General features: G+C 50.4%; 1 protein-coding gene across 20 annotated transcripts in view; it reads left to right on the plus strand.

Annotated features, from left to right (window-relative positions):
• Positions 1–20,000, plus strand: part of LOC126579088 (protein alan shepard) — a 156,271-nt gene that overhangs the window by 111,512 nt on the left and 24,759 nt on the right. For 18 of the 20 annotated variants that reach the window (XM_050242363.1, XM_050242366.1, XM_050242371.1 and 15 more), the window contains one exon: positions 13,634–13,729. The exons of the other annotated variants lie outside the window; for them this stretch is intronic. In XM_050242363.1, the coding sequence (XP_050098320.1) occupies positions 13,634–13,729 (96 nt within the window). The remainder of the gene's footprint in view (positions 1–13,633; positions 13,730–20,000) is intronic. 20 annotated transcript variants of the gene reach the window in all.

A 20,000-nucleotide genomic window follows, 5' to 3' on the forward strand; every position in this document is an offset into this window, starting at 1 on the left:
AGCAATATAAAGGAGAAGCTATGCCACAGAAAATCGTCTCTCGTTCCTACGCGCACCTGCAGGTACGACGACGTGATGCCCACACGACCTTACCGCCTTGTCTTCCCGGAACTGTGTAAACGATTTAACGGTGCGCCCGTTACAAGTCTCACCAGTTTCCCGCCGGCCCACAACACTGAAACCCGATTTTTATTGCTCACGAAGCCTGTTGTGTTCGATTTAACGATCGTCTGATGTGTTGTTGTTGTGGGTGTGTTGTTGCGGTTAGTCGATGGAGGTGGAGGTTTCATCGCTTCATCCACCGTAACGACCCCCGTCATTAGGGTGAATGGAAAATTTTGCTTTTAAATGGACAGATTTTGGCGGTGATGGTGGCTCGAATGTCACAAACGCCTCTCGTTGCACGTGCCGATTGCGTTGCTCCCTCCGTTCCGGTGACTTCAGAGGGGCTGTTGCGTTTTTTTTTTTCGTGCCAAAGGTGTTTGAGATTCTTATTTTGCAAATCATTATTGATGGAGATGTCTTTTGATAAAAAAGGGAGAGATTCGTGACAGAGAATGGAACCATTTTGCGCATATACAGAGCTTTGTTGCATTTCTGTTTGTAGCCATTATGAAAGTAGGGATTTTTTTTTTTCAAATATTATTTGCCATTTGCGTCTCCATCACAACAATAAGGGATCACCCGTTCCAGTTCGAAGGTTGTTATGTTTAAGCATAAAAATGAAGGAAAGTGCTTATGTAAAATCTTGGCAAAAATCACGTTTTCCTCTTCCAAAAAAATGAGTAAATTAAATGTAAGAAAAACATTGCATTGTCATCTGAGTAAACTCGTTACCAGCCGGAGGAGCATTATGTTTGTTTTGTCTCAGATGAACCAGGACAGAGACACGATGGTTACCGCAAATTATATTTGTGCAGCGATGCTTTCGCAGAATTGCCGGCATGCCTGTCGTTTGTTAATATTTCTTCTTCAATACTTTCTTCCTGCTATTCCTCAGTTCTAAAATGATTCTTCATTAGAAGCATTTTGAATAAGATAATTTTAAAGGTTTCAGAATAGTTTAACAACATAAAATAAATGCTTTGCATTACGCCAAAGCTATGCCGGCAGCCCCTATTTAATAGTTTGGCTATGTGGAACCATAATCCGCTAAACTAAGTGGCAATTGAACTAATTCCGATGGATAAGCTTTGTTTGGTAAATCGTTTTAAAAGAAAAACGATAATTGTAGACGAGAGTACTTCCACCAAATACTAAGCTGATCCGCCACCCTCTTTAGGAACATGGTGCTGTAGCCAAAATAAAAAGGCCAAGAACTCCTCCACGCAAACCCCCGCCGCTACCTCTCTCCTTCTTGCACTCTCTGGATTATTCACATAAATGCTTAAATCCCACGTACGTCGTAGCCAGGGCACCGAGCGAGCGAGCGAGCGAGAAGGTCAGCGCCCCTGGACGGACGCGATCATGTGAACAATTCTTTCAACTCCATCCCCTTGCCACCCCTTTCTTCCGTTCCCCCCGTACCCTCTGCCCCTCTCCCCGGGGGGTGCACGGTTTCCGAAAAACACATTTTTTACCACCCCGCAGTGCCCGCAGTGTTGTAGCCGTGTTACGGGTTACCGCATGGAGTCTCTCATAAAATTATGCAAAGCTTGCGGCTTTCTGCAAGGCAAATGGTGGATACCCCTCGCCTCCCGTGTACCTCGTCCCTCGTTTCGGTTCGATTTGGTGCCGGTCTGGGCTGGAGCACCCGACGACGCGGACGGGTCCGTCCGGCACGAGTGAACGAAATTCGAATTTTATTGAATGCTCGAAACATTTCCGGTCGAGTGGAAAGAAGCTGCTGCTGCTGCTGGCGGTGACCTCGAGAACATCCAGTGAGGACGAAGGCAGGGCCACCGTGGGGCGTCGGGGAGAAAAGCTGCAGAAAAAGGGATGAATATTTTCCGTATCGATGGAGCCCTCGCTTGGCCGTTGCCATTCCGTGTGGCTTCGGAATCTTACTTAGCGTACCGGTTTCCGTTGTCCGAAATCATAGAAGTGACCGCAACATACAACATACCGTGATGTAATTCCGTGATTTGTTGTTGAAAGTATGCGCCATAATGCGCACTTCCGTAATTCTCGATGGTCTCGATCTATCTCCGATTTCTCTGACACGGTCACACCGTGGCCAAACGCCATCTTGTTGTTGCCTTGTCGCCGCGAAAAACCACGCGAAACGCTTCCCCTCAGAAACGGTGTGCCCCCTTGGCTTGGTGGACGCTTGGTAAATAATTCATTTTGCCGATTATAAGTCAAGAAACTCTTGTGGGACGACGTATGCGACGTATGCTAATGTTCTCATCCGCCCAGCGGGTCCGCACGTGCCGGAAACAGCGGAATGTCCCTTGTTGGAGGAGCGTGGTGGGGACCTACCTGTGCTAGATCAAAGCGAACATTCTCTTATCATCTGGGGCCTGGGCTCCACCTCCGCTTAATGTGACCGAGAACCCCGAGTGCGAGTGGGACTGGAGCGAGTTCACCTGCGTGCCCACCACGCCGGTATTAGAAAATGCCACGGAAAATGGTCCTTGGCATGAGGAGGAGCGCAGAACGGCTTCATAATTTACTTCGTTCACCGGCATGTAAGAAGCTCGCGTAAGGATGCTGCCCAGCAGTGCTCCCCAGTGCCCAGTTGACAGGCATTTCGGAACGAATCCTTCAGTCCGCCAGCACACCAGCCAGCATCAGCAGCAACGTGGTGCAAAAGAGGTGAAAGGTTATGTTATATGCGACCGGTGGGAGTTAAGAATGTGGTGGTGGTGGTGGTGATGCCTGTGACTATATCGGGCGCCACGGACCCCGAAAGAGGATACGCGATAAGACACACACGACCAGCGGAATGCCGCAACGGGGAAAATACTTGCACGCTCGCTCCCGAAACGTGATTTAAATGCTAAATACATTGGCGACTACTGTGTGGTGTAAGTCGCCAACATGATGCTGCACGTTAAAGTGCTTTCGGTCTGATCGGACACCAAAGAGCCCCGGCGAGCGTGTGCGTTCTTGGTCCTTGGGTGCAGGAAAGATGAAGGGAATGTATAGTTCCCGAAGAATCCGGCATCTTCTGCTCTCCAGACGTGTCCTGCTGGTGCCGGTTGTTTCTATGGTAACTATGCTGACGAATGAAGAGAAATTCCTTCTTGACTTCGTTGCTATAGGAATGTTTGCACTCTCTCTCTCTCTCTCTCTTTTTATCTGAAATCGAAATGTCATAGCAAAGAGACGACCTGACGTCACGGCATGCCACGTTAAATTGGGGAGCCTTCGAAAAAAAAAAGCGGCACATTAATTCCGCTGCTCTGTGTGACAATTCCCCCGACTCGCGATGCTTTACACTTCATTGTTGACTTCATCCAATCAGATAACCGAATCGGTTCGCCTGTATTTTCGCACAGACTGGTGGTAGCGTGTTCTGGTTAGATTCTTTTCCGGGAATTACCCCTCCCAACCATCATCCATCACTAGCGTAAAGCTGTTAGCTGTGGATGGTGAGTTGTGGTGTGGGATGTCTGAAGGCGATTATCGAACATCGATGAGATCTAGCTACTGCACTCTGCCGGGGGAGTATGCTGTAGCGCTTGGGCGCTAAGTGATTTCTGGAGTGCTTTCGCTTCTTCTGTGCTTCTAAAACGAAGTGGCAGTAGTCGTCTCAACTCATCGACCACCACCGGAAATGTAACTGAAGGCCACGGTGTTTGACATGCGTGACGGGGAACAGAGAGAGAGAGAGAGAGAGAACCGCTCGAAGCGCTGCACTTCCTGGAACATAGTACCAATAGTCGGCGCCACCGCAAGTGCGCTTTCGTTCCCGTTGGCTAATGTTTGCATCCTGTGAATGTCCGCCCTGAGCCCTCCTCTCCGTGATGCATCCATCGATTGGATCGTCTGATGGCTTTTCGATTCCAGCCATCGCCGGAAGCTGGTGGTTTCGATTGGCAAACATTGGAAGTTCGTCTCGTGGGCCCTGCTTCCGGGTCTAAGTCGTTTGCAGATGCTGCTGCTGCTCTGGAATGCTCACTGGGAACTCCTTCTCAGACTTGCGACGATATCACTCGATGTGAGGTTATTGCGTCGCCTGTGCCGTCGTCGTCACTCGTCATCGACGACGATGGCAACGACATCGTCTTCTTCTCGGAAGTTTCGAATCGAATTTCCGGTTCAATCATGGGTGGAGATGATGCTAGTGCTCTTACTCACTTTTCGGTGTGCGGAATGTAGTAGCTCTGCGCGTCGTCTTAATGGCATTGCTGTAGAGGGACCGACACTGCCTAGAGATCACTGTGGCCTGTGGAGTATTCGGACCCACAAGAAGAAGTACTCCGGCAATCGAATCAATGTTTCAGAGGATTCGAGAACATATTTCAGCAGCGGCGTGTGCGTCGCGTGTGGTTTCACCGCAGAGATCCGCAAAGTAACCTTTTCCCGTGGAAGGAGAGCGATGGTAAAATGAGGCAAGATTTTTCCGAGAATTCCCTGGGCCCCCCCCGGCACACCAAAAGCTCGAGCTTATCTCACAGATCGCCCCTAATGGACGGTGGAGCAAAAAGCGAGAGCCATTTGACATTTGCAATCCACGGAATCACCGCGTGCCGGGTGCGGGATCGACCTTTTTCTCGCCGGAACGTGTGGCACTGAGCCGTACTTTCCAAGAACCATCTTCTATCTCTGCTGGTGGACCTGAGGAAAACGTGGAAAAAGGAACATTCCGCATAGTCCCCCCCCCCCCCCCCTACTCGGGGGTTATGCATCTGCTCTTCATTTCGCTGGGACATCTAAGGCGTCTGTAAGAAGAAGGCAAGAAGATTGCTACTGGAATCGGTTGGGCTCCGCACCACTCCCAGGTCCAGGAGTTCCAGAGACTGCCCGCAAAACCGCAGTCTTTTGAAGGATTTCAACCGGAAACCCCGGAAACTTTGGCGCTCGCCAAGAACCGAGATCCTGTCGTACCGGGAGTATTTTCGGCTGTCCCGAGGGCCTTCGTGGGCCTTCTTTTGTGTGCTTGCATTCAGCCAGCAGCCCAGGCGTCCCCGGGTCCGCACGTAAACCGCACACACAACACGAAAGGACGGGGAGGAAGTGGAGGAAGATGCTGGCGCACGAAAATGCTGCCAAAATCAGACGAATCATCGTCCTCAGTGGTGGAGACTGTGGGTAGCTGGGGGAAGAGAGAGAGAGAGAGAGAGAGAGAGCGAGTGTGGTTGCTGTAGACATTCCCACTCGGGGCGACATTTCGACGAACCAGGGTTGCGCCACCAAACCTCTCCACTGGTGCTCTGGCACCGGGACCTCAACTCGCTGTTGTCGCATTGTCTGGATATCATGCTCTGTGGTCGTCGTCGTCGTCGTCGTCCGTTGTGGCCTTCCAGAGAAGAGGAAAAGGACAATCGGCAGCAAAACCTCAGAGACACACGAGCCTAAATGATGATGCTCATGATGGTCATGATGATGATGATGAAGACCGTTGTCGTCCTCGTCGTCATCATCATTTGTGGCTGTCCCTGTCTCTCTCTCTATCTCTCTCTCTCTCTCTTATCGCCGGAGTAGCGCAGGAGCTTCCCGGAGATCTCGCTGGGAAGATAACAGTAATTAAGCGCAGATCCAGGGATGCTCACCAGCAAGCGACACATACAGCCTTCCTGTGGTGCTGGTGCCGCCTATCTCCGCAAGCGGAGGAGGAGATAAGGAAGAGAAGGATCGGTTGGGCCGCACCCAGATTTGACCGTGCCTGCAAATGAAGGACTCGAAGGTGGCGGTACGGAGGGTGGCCTTTACATTTTGACCACCGAACCGGAAACACCACACACTGACACACACCCACATACACATGGTATCATTGTTAGGGCATGCTCTTGCTGGAGCGTACGCTATGCGAGACCTTCTGAACTTGAATTGTGTGATGGTCCCATGACGGTGACGTCATGTAAATGTCCCTTGTGTAAACTTCACCCCGCTTTAAAATCCACGGAGGCCATTTCTTCCAGTAGCCTTTTCTCCGCTAATCAAGATCCCGTCAGAGTATTAGTTTGTGAAGCCCAGGACCAGGACCGCACATTTGCATTGGCATTCATCATTATTTCGAGCAAACGTAGTAAGCAACCGTGAGCAGCAAGCGGCCTACTTTTGCGTCACGTGCTCCGCACCGCTTAATACGCGGATCGCTCTTGTGAGTCACGATGCGGTGCGCAAGGGCTCTGCGGCTCATTCGTTCTACATAAAGGGCAGGCCTGGTTCCGGAAGTCCCGTTTTCGGTGCCACGTCAGCGAGTGTAGGGGTCTCTTCTAATCCCATTATTGTCACCAATTCTGAGGAGTCCGCTTCCGACGACACGATTGCCCTTGTTTATTCTACTCTTCGTCTTTCGAGTGCTGCTGCTGCTGCTGCAGCAGAACAAATCTCTCCCTTCCGGTCGGCCTATATGTGTCGATTGAGATATTAAAAGTATTTTCACGCCCAGTACCAGAAAGAGAGAGAGAGGGAATATCAGGCACTGCACCACCAGCGGACGAGCCATTGTTATTCGCATCAATGGAGAACATCGCGCGGTACGTGCCGACGTTGAATTGCGGCAATCCGACCTGGCATGGCATCGTCTGATCGGCAACTTATGCTACAATGTATGCTCTGCAGCTCTGGGAATGCGCTTAACAGTGATAAGAGGAGGTGGGTGTAATGGTGGTGGTGGTGATGCAACCGGCATTCCAGCCACCACGATTCCATCCAACCAGTTCCCGCCGCTCAATGGCTTTCTATTTGTTTTGCATCTTTCGCTCTCTCTCTCTCTCTCTCTCTCTCTCTCTCTCTCTCTCTCTCTCTCTCTCTCTCTCTCTGACGCACGCACTGCCAATGTGGTCTGTGTTGTTGGCGTTAATTGCGTTACCAGATGCCGACGCCGATGGAACGTCGTGGCACACCACGATTCGTTCCAAACATGCGCGCGACGTAAAACATGGATCGACGAGAGCATATACACTTTCCGGTGGTGGCCACTCTGCCCGTGGCCATCTGGATAAGCAATCGGGGAATGATCAGCTGCGATTACCGTGGCCACGTACGTCACAGAAGTAGCACCAGCAGCAGCATTAGCAGCTTCCGCACATTCCACGCAATCTCCCTCAGCAGGCCAGGAATGTGATTTGAGTATGAGAGAGACAGAGAGAGAGAGAGACAGGGAAAGAGAGAGAGAGAGAAAGAGAGAAGAGGAAGGCAGGATGCTCCGAGTTCATTCATTCTGTCACGTACTGTTGGATGGCTGCGTCGTCTGTGTATCCGTAACCGTGTCCGTGTGTCCTATCATTCGTCACGCTCTCTCTCTCTCTCTCTCTCTCTCTCTCGCTCGCTCTTTCTCTTCCTCTCCCTCTCTCTCTCTCTCCCTATCTCTCTCTTTTTATGCTCGCACTGTGACCGCGCATGAGCATCGTTCGCTCTCTCTTGAGCTGACAACCAGCATGAGACCCACCCATACAGCATCACCAAACACACCACTTTGAGGCATCACCATAACCACCACCACCGCCTCCTGCGCTTCACGCACGCACGCATTTCTCACGTCGTCGTCGTCGTCGTCGTCCTGCCGGCATCTCGCGCGCGTGTCTCTCTCTCTCTCTGTCACCCACAAGGTCCTTACGAACGCGTCGCGACCACTCTCGCACTGCTCCTTGCCCCGAAAGGGACCAAAATCCGGCTGTTCCGGTTGTTCTACCGGTTAGCTGCCGCCCGTAGTGCCATCATCTCGTTTACACGATCTCGCGATCATCTTGATCATCATCATCATCATCATCATCATCGAGTGGTCGAACCGGAGGAGGAGAACCATCCGCCGATCCGTCCCACTCAACGGCCGTGACAAATTCCGATAACATATGGTCCCGGAGTGCATGCGTCCCGGTGTGTGTGCGTGTTGGTGTGACTTGCTGGTTGGTTGGTTGGTGCGCGGTGAGTGTGCGATTGGGTTATCATCATCCTCGTCGTCGTCGTCGTCGTCGCCGTCTCTTGGTCCCTTCGTCTCGGCCACTGATAAGAGCGCGGCGCGCGGTCGTCTTGCCTGGTTGTGCGTCAGACAACGGTTCCGAGTATTGCTTCCCGTGATTCACTAACGATCGTCGGTGTGGTGCAGACGACGACGACGACGACGACGACGCGTTCGTTCGTCTAGAAGAGTTGTTGGCGCTACCGAAGGTCACACACCTTGGTCCTAAACTTTCGATCCATTTTACTTACAACAAGTGTACGCCCAGTGTCAACACCCCTCCCGGTGGTGTTTGTTTTTGGGCAACAGTTAGGCTCACCATCTGGTCACCACCATACGGAGTAATGTGTCATTCGTTAAAATTGGGTGATAGTGTCTAATCGTACCTCTCTCTGTGTGTGCGCTTGTGTGTTTGGCGGAGTGAAGGAATGCTTTTCCGTTCCATATTGTGTGCCATATTGTTGTGCTTGTGCTCCGCTGTGCCACGGTACCACCGTGGATAGGATTATCAACCACACAGAGAGCCCATACCTGGCCGGAACCAGTGCCGGTTGTGTTGTTATCGGTCCCGGAAGTAAGTTTCAAATTCTGTCACATTTCCTGTATGTGTGCCTGTGACGCACAACCTTTACTCGCGTGCGATGTGGCGTAGAGTTAATGAAGCGAAAGAGCGTGGCCGGCTGTTCATTCTGTGACATTCCTTATGGCAATCCAATCACACACAGGAGTCCTCCCAGGGAGTGGCACGAGTGTGTTGTGGTGTATATATCCACTGATTGATATGAGAGTTATTGCTCCGGCTGCTGCCATATGGTGCGCGAATAAGCGCCCCATCGAGTGGCTCGTATTGGATTTTCAAACAAGAAGCCATGGCCATGGCCGCAGAAGGCCCGCCAGTTAGTTCCCGCTTAATTAAATGCAAACCGCATGGTATTTCGGGGCGAAAACTTTTCATTTCTCTTTCCTACCGCTCTTCTCCATCGAAAAAGGCCCATTTCCTTCCGCGGTAGCAGCACAGGAGTTTGATATGCTTACGACGAACCTTCCCGGAATGACGCGACCGCGAGTGGTTTTTGGGCTTTCTGGAAAATGGGCAACAAACAGGGAAAAGGGTTTTCAATGGGGCGCGGCCCAAACGACACACACCAGGAGCCAGGACACAGGGACACTGGGCTTGTATGTTGTCAAACTCAATTATCTAAAACTTTTTCCCGAGCCTTTTCTGGCCCGCAGGCCACACCAGACGGGGATGATAAGGTTTGTGCAAAAGCGGGACGGCGGCGTAAGCGGGATACACCAGGGAGTGACTGATGTGAAGGCTCTCTCTCTCTCTCTCTCTCTCTCCCTCTCTCCCTCGGTTCATATCACATTCTTTATCACAAAGCAGCAACAGCAGCAGACGGCGACGAAAGACGAAGACGTGACGCTCGTCGAACGAGAAACTCGATTAAAGTCGGTCTCCCTTTTGGGCACTGGTGCTGCTGCTGCACTCCGGTGCTGCGCGTGGACCACGTGGATGGAATATAATCAGCATGAAGGGAAACAGTCCTCCCTGAAGGGCGGCGTGCGTGCCGTGGTGGCGTCGATGGCCGGCATTGAAAGGCGAATGAGCCACGGGAATGAGAGCGAAGCGTCTGATATGCTGGAGCGGAATTGCGCGAAAGATATGTGCATGCAATCCCGTGGTGCGGTAAAGGCCACGTACTTGCACCGGAATGCACCAGGACACCCTGGCGCACCTGCCGCTATTCAATTCAATTCGAAACCACGCGACCACGCCAAGGGATTCCATGATATCCTTCTGGGAAAGGGGAATTGGGTTCCATTAGGGAGTAAGGTGGTCCTTAGGGCGTAACTAATGTTAAGGTGACTATCGATTGGTGCGCTGCATAAAGTTTGTATCTGTGAATGCCTTGATAAGGAGTCTGAAATGCTGGATCTACTGTTTGTGACCTTAGGGTCATCTACGAACCTCCAGATAGACCTTGAGAAGATCGAGAAAGCAATAATTACTGGTCCACACGCTCGTCTTCACGGTGGCCAATAATCCACCTTTTGCGCAACCGGAACAGGTCAACGGAGCGCACTCTGGCACGTCGCAATCCATCTTTGGATTTGTTGGAGATGATTAATCCTCGGATTGGTTGTGCCGTGCATCATGACGATGATAATGATGATGAGCTCCTTCTGGTTATTCATCAAGCTCTAAACGTCTCTCTTTCTCTCTCTCTCTCGTTCGCGGCAGACATGTGAGCTCACATTTCACATCCTTAGGATTATGATTTTCCATAAAACATCTTCAGCATGTGGGCCGTCATTATAGCCTCCTGGGGAAACTCCTTTCGACGGGCTAGACGCATTCACTTCAGTCTCGTCGTAGCAAATGAACCAACGGGTTCGGGATGGCCAACCAATAGACGATTCCCGTGCAACAGCATTTTGTTGTGGAAAAATCATTAACTCCATCAAGTTACCCGCACGGTTAGGATGCTATCGCGCGCCTTCTGCTCCATTCTTTTCCATATCAGGCCAGACCTAATTTCACCTTTTGCTGCTGCTTTGGTGCGCGCGCGCTCCAGTAAGAAGCGGTGGTGCGAGGTTTCGCACGAGGTTAGAAAAAGGGGGGCATCAAACCACAGCAAGCAACCAACCACCACAACCACGCAGCATCATTAATCTTTGCCATTAAATTTACTGTTTATGCCACAGCGAGAGAGAGAGAGAGAGAGATAAAGTGAGAGGCGCCCATGGTCCTACGGACAAGATATGATAGAGAAACCCACCAGCCGACCACCTTCATCGGGAGTGAATGATGGAAAAACCACATTTTCCTTCCGCGCGAGGCGATGAGGCGCTTCCCCCGAGCTACCAGCCAGCGGCGGTCACATTCCGTTGTCGATCGTTATCTCGTTCGTTCCCGTTGCGTTATGGCGGCCTTGGTGGCGGAGTTTGCCTCTCTCTCGCGGCTTGGTTCTGGTCGATTGCGTCGAGGTGCGAAAATTATTCATCCCTTTTGTTGCCCTTGTTGGATCCCTTGTGATGGGTGATGGGCCCCGTGGTGCCAATGGGAGGACAATTAAGCATAAAAAAGGAGGGAAAGTCGAGGGGGAGCGGGATGAAAACGTGATCAATGGTTAACCGGAATCCTCTAGGCCCCGGGAAGCAATGAGGAATTCGTTCGGTTCGGTCGTTTGTCGGCGAAGCGGTCCAAGCCCCGATTGCGATAAGGACTTGGATCTCGAGGGCGGTATCTCGTCTAGATGAGTTATCGAATCAACTGGCCTGATGGGAGCTGACACTAATCGACGACCCTAGCAATGAGCACCAGCCCTCCCGGGGCGGGGAGCTTTATGAGAGGCCTTAATCGTTTGTGGTTCCGGAACTGCGTTCTCGATGGTCAGGCCACAAGAAATATGCAAATAGTGCGCTGGAGTGCGGGATCGATTGGATTGGATTATCAATTTGCATTCACAACAATGTCCACCTGGAATGTTGTGGCTTGCTGGATTCCCAGCTGGAAGAACCGCTAGACGGGGGAATGGTACGTAAACCAGCATCCAATCCAATCAGCTTTCGACCTTCCAAGAAGGGACGAATGTCCGAGGAGAATGTCCTTTTCCTGCTAGCGTAGGAATGCCAGCATCGTTCCGTGGTCTCCGGTGAAGCATTCGATCTGGATGGGATGGCCACAACACTCTCTCCAGGGCAGCAGATTAGTGCCAGGCGAGCGTGGAAGGTAGCTTAAACTTCCGTCCTGATTCCGTGAGGCAAATGTGTAAACACAACGCGTGGACGTGGAAATGGACCTTTGCTTTTCCGGGAATTCATTAATATTGAACATTGAGAATTGCAAATGAGAATATTCAACAGGATTAAGGTAAAACATGACAAGTACTGGCGAGGAATTCCACTTAACTGATACGTTGGAATGTTAGAGGCAGAGTATTATATATTTGGCACATAGAATCTTAATGGTATTTATGAATTTCTAGCGAATTTTGAGGGATGAACGGTGTACTAATGTATCAATTTTTTATGTGAATTAATGCTTCCACCAAACATGATCAAAAAGATTGAATGGGCTATAAAATACGTCTCTAATTATATTATGTTGTCTAGAGTACACTACATTGTCCTGACGCTGACAACGATTATTCTATTCCGATTCGATTAATGACACCACCTAACATTCCTGTCTGTCACGCGTTCGGTATCAAACGAGACATTCACCACCTACCAACACAACGATGGTTAAGATTTAACACGAAATCGGCTAAGGCCGAGGCGGCATGCCGGCTACCGGGTGAGAATTGTATCTCAACGGCCACGGCAACGAACCGTTCTAATGGGAACCGCGCTCGCAGAAGACACCTTCGGGCGTGGTGCGTACGCCTGATGACCGTATGATTGATGGTGTGGCCGTAATCAATCAAATGGGCACCCAAAAGGGGGGAAGAAGAGGGTGGTATGTACGCCTTAAAGCGCTCGCACTCGATGCCGATGTTGATGGCCGATGTCAAATCAAACTCAGCGTCCACGTCCCTCCGTCTTCTGGCGTTGCTTGCGTCAACTCTCGTATTTACTTAAGACGCTACCACGGGCATCGTAAATTATCTCGCTTGCGGTGTAGAGGTTCCATATCTAACCTTATTGCCTTATCACGACAAATCACGGCCACAAATCGATCGCAGATTGCTATCGCGCCCTCGCGTACCGGCTCAACACATCAACAGGTGGGCTTACGGGATGGGCTATGCCACCGTGGCCTTTCCAAAACTTCATCATGCGCCATAGCTCTAAAGCGATACTTTCCACAACTAACTACTATCTCTTGGCTCTAATGCGTTCCGAGGATTAAACCGGGCACCCGGGGAAGACGCCATTTATGGCCGGCGGATAGGATGCTGCTGGCATCGAGATGATACTTTGCAATCAAGTGGCATGCTTGTAACGCCATTAGCCACTCAATCCAGCTGCTGCGAGCGCGGCAACGGATGTCATCACCGTGTACGTCACGGTGGTGCTTCCTGCGCTCCTCGATTACTGATGGTAGATGGTACCATATGCTGCATCGCACCACCATACCGTTATATCGCGTCACTCTTTAGCCCGTACCATTGGTTCAGATCGATCGATCGATACCCAGGACCGGAGCGAGTGGAAGAAGTGTTTCGTGTTCGGTAAAGGAAGGGGAAAACAATTTCGTTACAAATCCCTTACAATGTCAAATGGCCATGTGTGGGATGGTGCCACATGATGATGCTGGTGGTGGCTCTTATCTCGATGGCAGCATCATATAACACTCTTGGTTTGGTGATCCTAGTGTCACTGGCTGAGCAACGTCGGAACTTTAACTCGAGCGAGATGAATTCCGACATTTCGTTCCTGGGTTTTATGTGCAACGAATTGACATCGTTTTCTTTGCTTTTTGGCTGGTGACCGCTTGAAGAACGATCCTGGTTCTGAGTTTTCTTTCCAGGAGAAAAAGTTTTCTCTTTTGAATTTTCATTAAAAACCTCCCACCGCGTGACTCCCACATCCCACACCTCTCAATGCTAATCATGGACGCTTCTTCGTTTCTTTTTCTTCCTCTCTCTCTCTCTCTCTCTCTCCCCGCAGGTAATCTTTGAAACCCCTCATCCTACCATCGGTGCCCCCCCGGTGACGGTGGTGACCGCAAAGCAAAGGCAGCGCTGCTTTGCAACCGACCGAGAGGTAAATGGTGCAGTAGACCATCCCCCTCCCCCTCCAGTCCCTAGTCCCTAAACCACTGGTCAACCACCCGACCAGCCAGCTAGCCAGACATTAACAATTGAAATTTAATGTAGTGTAAAAGCGAAGGGGATGATGGTTTCGACGGACCTTTCTCAGTAACAGGAAGGAAGAGGGGCAGGGTTCAGCTTTCTTTCCGTCATCATGACCTTTTCTGTGTGTATGTGTCCGAGCCCGATAATTACTGATAAAATCTGCGGCGTCAGCAGCGCAGTCAGTTGTCCTAGCAGCTTCTCTGCATCGGACAAACGGAGACTCTTCGCCCGGAACGCAAGGAAAGGGCTACCACTAGTAACCTCTAGTTCGCCCCCAAAAAGCGGACACAGATTTATGCGGAATCCCTAAATTAGCTATCCGTTTTTAATGCCACAACCGAGGTCGAGGTTTTATCGTAAAGTTTCATCGCCACAAGACCACCACTAGCAGCAGCAGCAGCAGTGGAATGGTGGCACACAAACCCACACATTCAGAGAGAGAGAGGAAAAATCGGAAGCAAAAGTTGTTTTCCATTTGTGGGTGCGACACCTAGTGACAGAAAAGAGAGAGAGAGCGTGCGAGCGAGTTTTTCCCCGTTATTTTCCGGGGTTTTCAGGAGGAGAGAAGCGGAAAAAATGGAAACAAAAAAAAGAAAACAACGCGGACAGCCCATTTTGCACAATCTGTTCCAATCTTCCAATGCCAGTGCCCAGGACACCAGCAGCGGAAATGCGTGTTTTGATCAGCAAGCAAGCAAACAAGCAAGAAATGAAATCCGAAACCAGCACAAATTTGCCGGTGGAAAACGCGGGCGTGCTTGCAGAGCATCGGACCCCAGCAGCTCGGATGGACACTGGTGGCGGTGATGGTGGTAGTTGGCTCCAAAAGCTGCGGCTGCGAGACACTTCTACTCCGTCGTCTTCCCGCCTTCTCGCGGTGGCCCGATGGCCAATATCAAATTATGAAGATAAAGTTTTGGAAAATTATATTTTCCACCGGAACGGCCAGCCAGCCGGCCAACGAACGAATCCTGCTCGCTCTCTTCCTTCCAATGTCTCTCTTCCCTTTCTAATCTTAGTTTGATCATATTTTATGCAAAAGTTAATGCAATGTCCTGGCATCGTGGTGGTCCCGTGTTGTGGTCCACGGTGTCGCTCGATAAGTACAGCGTGAATGGACCAACTAGCCATGGGTACGGACCGGATCCATGGGTATGTTGCGAACAGTACGATCTATCCTGATCGACTTTCGTTTCTTTTGATTCAAACTTTTCCTCTTCTCTCTGTGTGGTTGTTGGTGGAAAATACATTTTTCTCTTCCATTTTCCACCGTTTCGCATCCGTTAGGTGTGGTTCCTTAGTCAGCACAACGAATGGCCACACCGTTTTTGTGGCGAAACGAGCACGAAAACCAACCACATTGGACCAGCGCAGGGGGCAAGAATTTAATGAAAATTTTCTCAGCTTTCACTGTGGATCGCGGACGACAACGAAGAGAGGACGCGAATGGATGGACGGATAGATGGATAGCTGGAACGCCATGCCAGCGTCCAACGAATCCACATTACAACCCGTTCCTTCCTGTGACGTTTGATGATACCCGGTGGCGGATATCATCCATTCCGGCGTGCCTTCTGCTGCGCCAATTCCTCTGTTCCTCGTGCTTTGCATAATGACGCACGAATGTGATGGTGCCCAATGGTGCGAAGGAATGCTGCGCATCTCCTGTCTCGTCTCCTTGGCGGAATGGGAGCAGAAAATCCGGGAATCCCGGAAGTCGTGAGTGTCGAGGGGGATTCTCTTTATTGTTTGGAATAAATTTGCCCCGCGTTCCCTTTCGTTTAGGGGCTTACAAGCGGAGGCTTTCTTTTGTCTTTCCCTCGGGCCAGCATCGCCATCCACCGTACCGACGAGGGGACGGATGTCAAGGGATGGCCCGTTGCTGGAAACGTTTGGCTTAACGTGCGGCCGAGGCTTTACTTCGCCTTTAGCTCCTTGTTTCACTTTAATGCAACGAGCGCCCGCTCTCTCTCTCTCTCTCCGGCCAATATTCCTATACCATGTGGGGGAAAGGGGGATTCCACGCCACCTCCCCTTTGGAGTCCATTGACGCGGAAATGCTGATTGTCACTCCGACACCGTACGGATCGCATACGAGCGAGGGCTCCAAGGGATGTTCTTTTATTTTAGCATCTCCGCACTCCTCGCTTTGATACCCCACAAAAAGGAGCACATGTGTGTGTTGTGTGTGCTCTGTATCGTCTCAGCGACGTCTTATCGTTCGCACGCTCACTGTCGGTGCGTTTGATTCGATTTGACTTTGCCAATCCTTGCCATTTGCTTTATTCATGCAGCAGAAGGAGCATCAGCAGCGATGTAAGGGTGAAAGCAATGGTACCGAGGGCGGAAAGCTATCGAAATCAGTCACCTCATTCACACACGATTTGTGCGCTCCTCCTCCTCCTCTTTCTCCTCCTCCTTCTGCTGATAAGAAGCCGTCGAGGCGAGTCGGTGTTTGTTGTCGCGTCGCACAAATCGCGTGCCAAAGGCTCGTGCTGCCCGAAAAAGGATGTGTGTCGCGTTGATTTGAGCATTTCTTCTTTTCACGTTCCACGTTCGCCAATGTCGCGTTGATAAGATTATGCGGCACACACACCGTGCTGTTAAGGCCACGAATGCGTAACCTTCCTTCCTTTCTTTCCCTCTAAAACATCCTCTTCCGGCAGGTGAAGGTTCTACGGTTGAAGGTGAAACACCGTTCATCTCGGTAGAAAAAATATGGAGAAAATAAATGGAAGCAACGAACCATCAAAGAGCATCTCTCGCATTAGCGCCCGAGCAGAGAGGCGCCGACGGCGGTGGCCTACCTTTCCGGTGGTGACATCCTTCCTTTCCAAAAGAGGCACCCTAACCCCCTCTGCGCGTATTAATTTCCCAATCGTAACCTTTCTCGGTGTTGTCTCGTTTTTCTTTTGCTTTCGCTCACTCACCGGAAACATCCTTTCTGTGTGTTTTTCTGCTGAAAAATCTCTTTTCCTTTGCTCCTACGGTAGAAGAGCGACAGGCTGCGAAAGGACAGGAAGCGACAGACAGCGAATGGTCCATTTGGAGGCCAGGGTGTTTTGTGGGAGACATGATTAAATGCGTGGCAAATCAGGATAATTATTTGAAAGCATATCAATCTCCAATTTGACAAAGGTTAACACGATTCTGTTTTCTTTTTTTCTTTTCTTTTTTCCTTGTTGTGCTGGAGTGTGACGGACATTTCCATCTACAACAAGAAGCAAAAACAAAACGGTGCAAGAAAAAGGACAAATTCGTTCGACAGAACTCGAAAGCACATCCGTGGTTTATGGGAACGCGATGTGCCGTACAGCGATGGGCGAAAGAGTTGGACCTAGCGGTTTTTGTAGCTTGGTCATGGATTTTCGAGCTCAGCTAACAGTAAAAATAATTGCTATTTTGTACCATTAGTAGAGTATTTTTTTATAAAACAACATTGTACCAATTTATATACATAAAACGATGATCGATTTGCATGTCAGAAATGGTATTTTCTACTCTTCTATCAGGGGATATCCTGCTTGTTAGTGCGTTTTTGATAAATATCGCTTGAACCCGGTTCCAGAACAATACTTTTGACCGACGCTGTGCGCTCACTCACTACTGATTTCCTTCTCCCACGGTAAAAAAAAAGTCCTGACGAAAAAAGGGATCGCACCACGCTTTCTGACCTTCGTCATTTGTCGCTGACATCCGTCGCCAGCTCTCGGACCCTGCCCCGGTCCACTGGTGGTGGCTTCGGGCGCTGGAAACGCGAAAACTCGCGAAGATGAACGCTGACACGGATGACAGCCACAGCGCGCACACGCCCGAGGGAGAAAAATAGTCAACCGAACGTCCGTGAAGGCGATGCGACACATCCGATGGGACCATTGGTTGGCCACATTTTGCATTTCATTTTGCGCCTTGGCCACGCCGTCTCGTCGACTTCTCACACATTGCCAGGACTTTCCGGGGCCTGGACTGTCAGCCAGGCCGACAGACAGTCAGACAGACAGACAGATAGAGCCCGGTAGTAACAGCGCCTGCCAGCGGGCTAATATGATTACAAATTTTAATTACTTTTACTTCGTACCGCAGTTCCGGTTGGCCAACGGCATTCTGGCTACTGGAAGGAAGACTGGAGAAGAGAAAAAAAACCAAAATGGCTTTCACTGCAAACTTTCGCCATTTATGGAGCCCGTTTTGCGTAGAATGTTTCTCTAACTTATCGGATGATTTATCGAATACCGCGGGATAGGCCAGTGTGCGAACCCTGCTGCCATCATAACAACGCACCCGCCAAGGGAGAACAATCGATGGAACCTTCGGTCAAGTGAAGGTGGTGGCGGTGGATCCTGGTTACCGGAAGAAAGGTGTAATCGATTAATGAAATCGCGCCGAACACCCGAAGCAATAAAAGTTGGGTTAAAGTTGAAGCCTTTTTAACATAAATGATGCCAGATGCACATAGCAGCAGCAGCAGCAGTCCCTCGTTAGTCCCCGAACCCCTCCCCTGTCGACGATTTTTGGGTCATGCGCCCATTAGCCCGACCGCCCCCACTTTTTCGCTCGGTTGCTCCCACACCGAGCACGCACGCTGGCTGTCAGAATTGGAAATCGGACATTCGAGGTTCCTAAGGGGAAGAGCGTAGTGGACGGAATGGTAATTATGATAAATTTCCCATAAATTTTGCACCAAACGCTAAAGGTCGAAGGTCCTGCTACCGTTCGGATGCTGTAAGATTGGGATTTTTGCCCGGCGGTCTCTCTGTGTCGTGGCCAATGGCCTTCGAAGTACCAGGGATTGCCGTTCTTAATTGTAGGGTCCTAACTGGGTCCTTGAAAAGTCTCTCAAAAGTTTAGAACACCGGAGCAAAACCATTTCTGACTCTGAACCCCGATTGAAAGGGCTGACCTCCTGAGTATCACGACCTCGACCCGGCCAAAACACAAACCACCTTACCAACGCGTCATAATGGCCATAATTATCGTCATTACCGTTCAACGTGGGCTAGATGATGGCAGTTCTCTCCGGCAATATCTCTTATCAGAGTTACACCACAAACACCACCGCACCCACACATGTGTAGAGCATGAATCATTTCAACGAACGATTATTATTTGGTGCTGCCAGTGACATCGATGACCGAATTCTCTCCCTGCCAATGCGAAATTCCTCCATTCTGGTCGCTACTGGCCGGGAATTCGTGCGTGAAATTCCATCCCTAGTGAGATTGGTCAATCTGCTGCCAACACCACATTAGACCATCAATTCGCATTTCGCTACGGTTCTGCTATGAGTGTTTATGTGCCTTGTCTTGCGGCAAAGCGTTAATATTGTTTTAGTTGTGTATGCGCGTTGTGTGTTTTGCGATAAGCGGTGGCAACGCTCGGCGATAAGCTCCGCTGCTAACGGTATGACGCCCCCTTCCCAATGTGGCCAATCGGCGCATTTCGATATGCATTTTCGGCGGCACTGCTGACGCCCATCTATGGCAGATATGGTGTCACGTTCGTGGGGTGGTCGTGCGTCAATCAGAACCGACGCGCCACGAATTCGAAACAGATTGAAAGGGAAGGAATTGCCAAATCATTAGCGACAATATGTGCGTCGCGTTGGCTGAAGACATGCTGGATTCCATGGCCGCCAGTTATCGCTCGCAAACGTATTTTTGCTGAATTTTTTAATTGTCCTCGTTCCCGTTTACCACATACCGAACGGAATGCGCGATCCATACAACCGACAATCAGATCAACGGTTTATGGTGGTGCCGCTGCGTCGCTCCTCTCAATACGAGGGGAGGCAAGTAAACGCACAAACGGGTTTGCAATGTTCTGCTTATCATTAAACGGAAGTCCAGCATTCTATAAAGACACACGGAAGAAGGGCAGAACAAGAAGAAAAAGCATGCCAGCCACGGCCAACAACTCCTCGGCCTCTCTGACGAATGATTTTGGTGCGTTCTACGGGTACGTAGAATTTTGAACCCCTTATCGCCATCCACTGATAGCGATGGAACCCCCGGCTGAATGCAGGAACTCGAGAGGGAGAGAGAGAGAAAGAGAGAGAGAGGCAGTTCGAACGAGCGAGAATGTCTCTGGGCAGAGTTGAAGTGGAGTTGCAGTGATTGTGTCTTGTGGCCATTGGTTGTTTTGTGAGATTAGTGGAGAAGAGGCCAGGCCATCGACGATAT

The sequence above is a fragment of the Anopheles aquasalis genome, chromosome 3, assembly GCF_943734665.1.
Source record: "Anopheles aquasalis chromosome 3, idAnoAquaMG_Q_19, whole genome shotgun sequence".
In the NCBI taxonomy this organism is placed as follows: Eukaryota; Metazoa; Arthropoda; class Insecta; order Diptera; family Culicidae; genus Anopheles; species Anopheles aquasalis.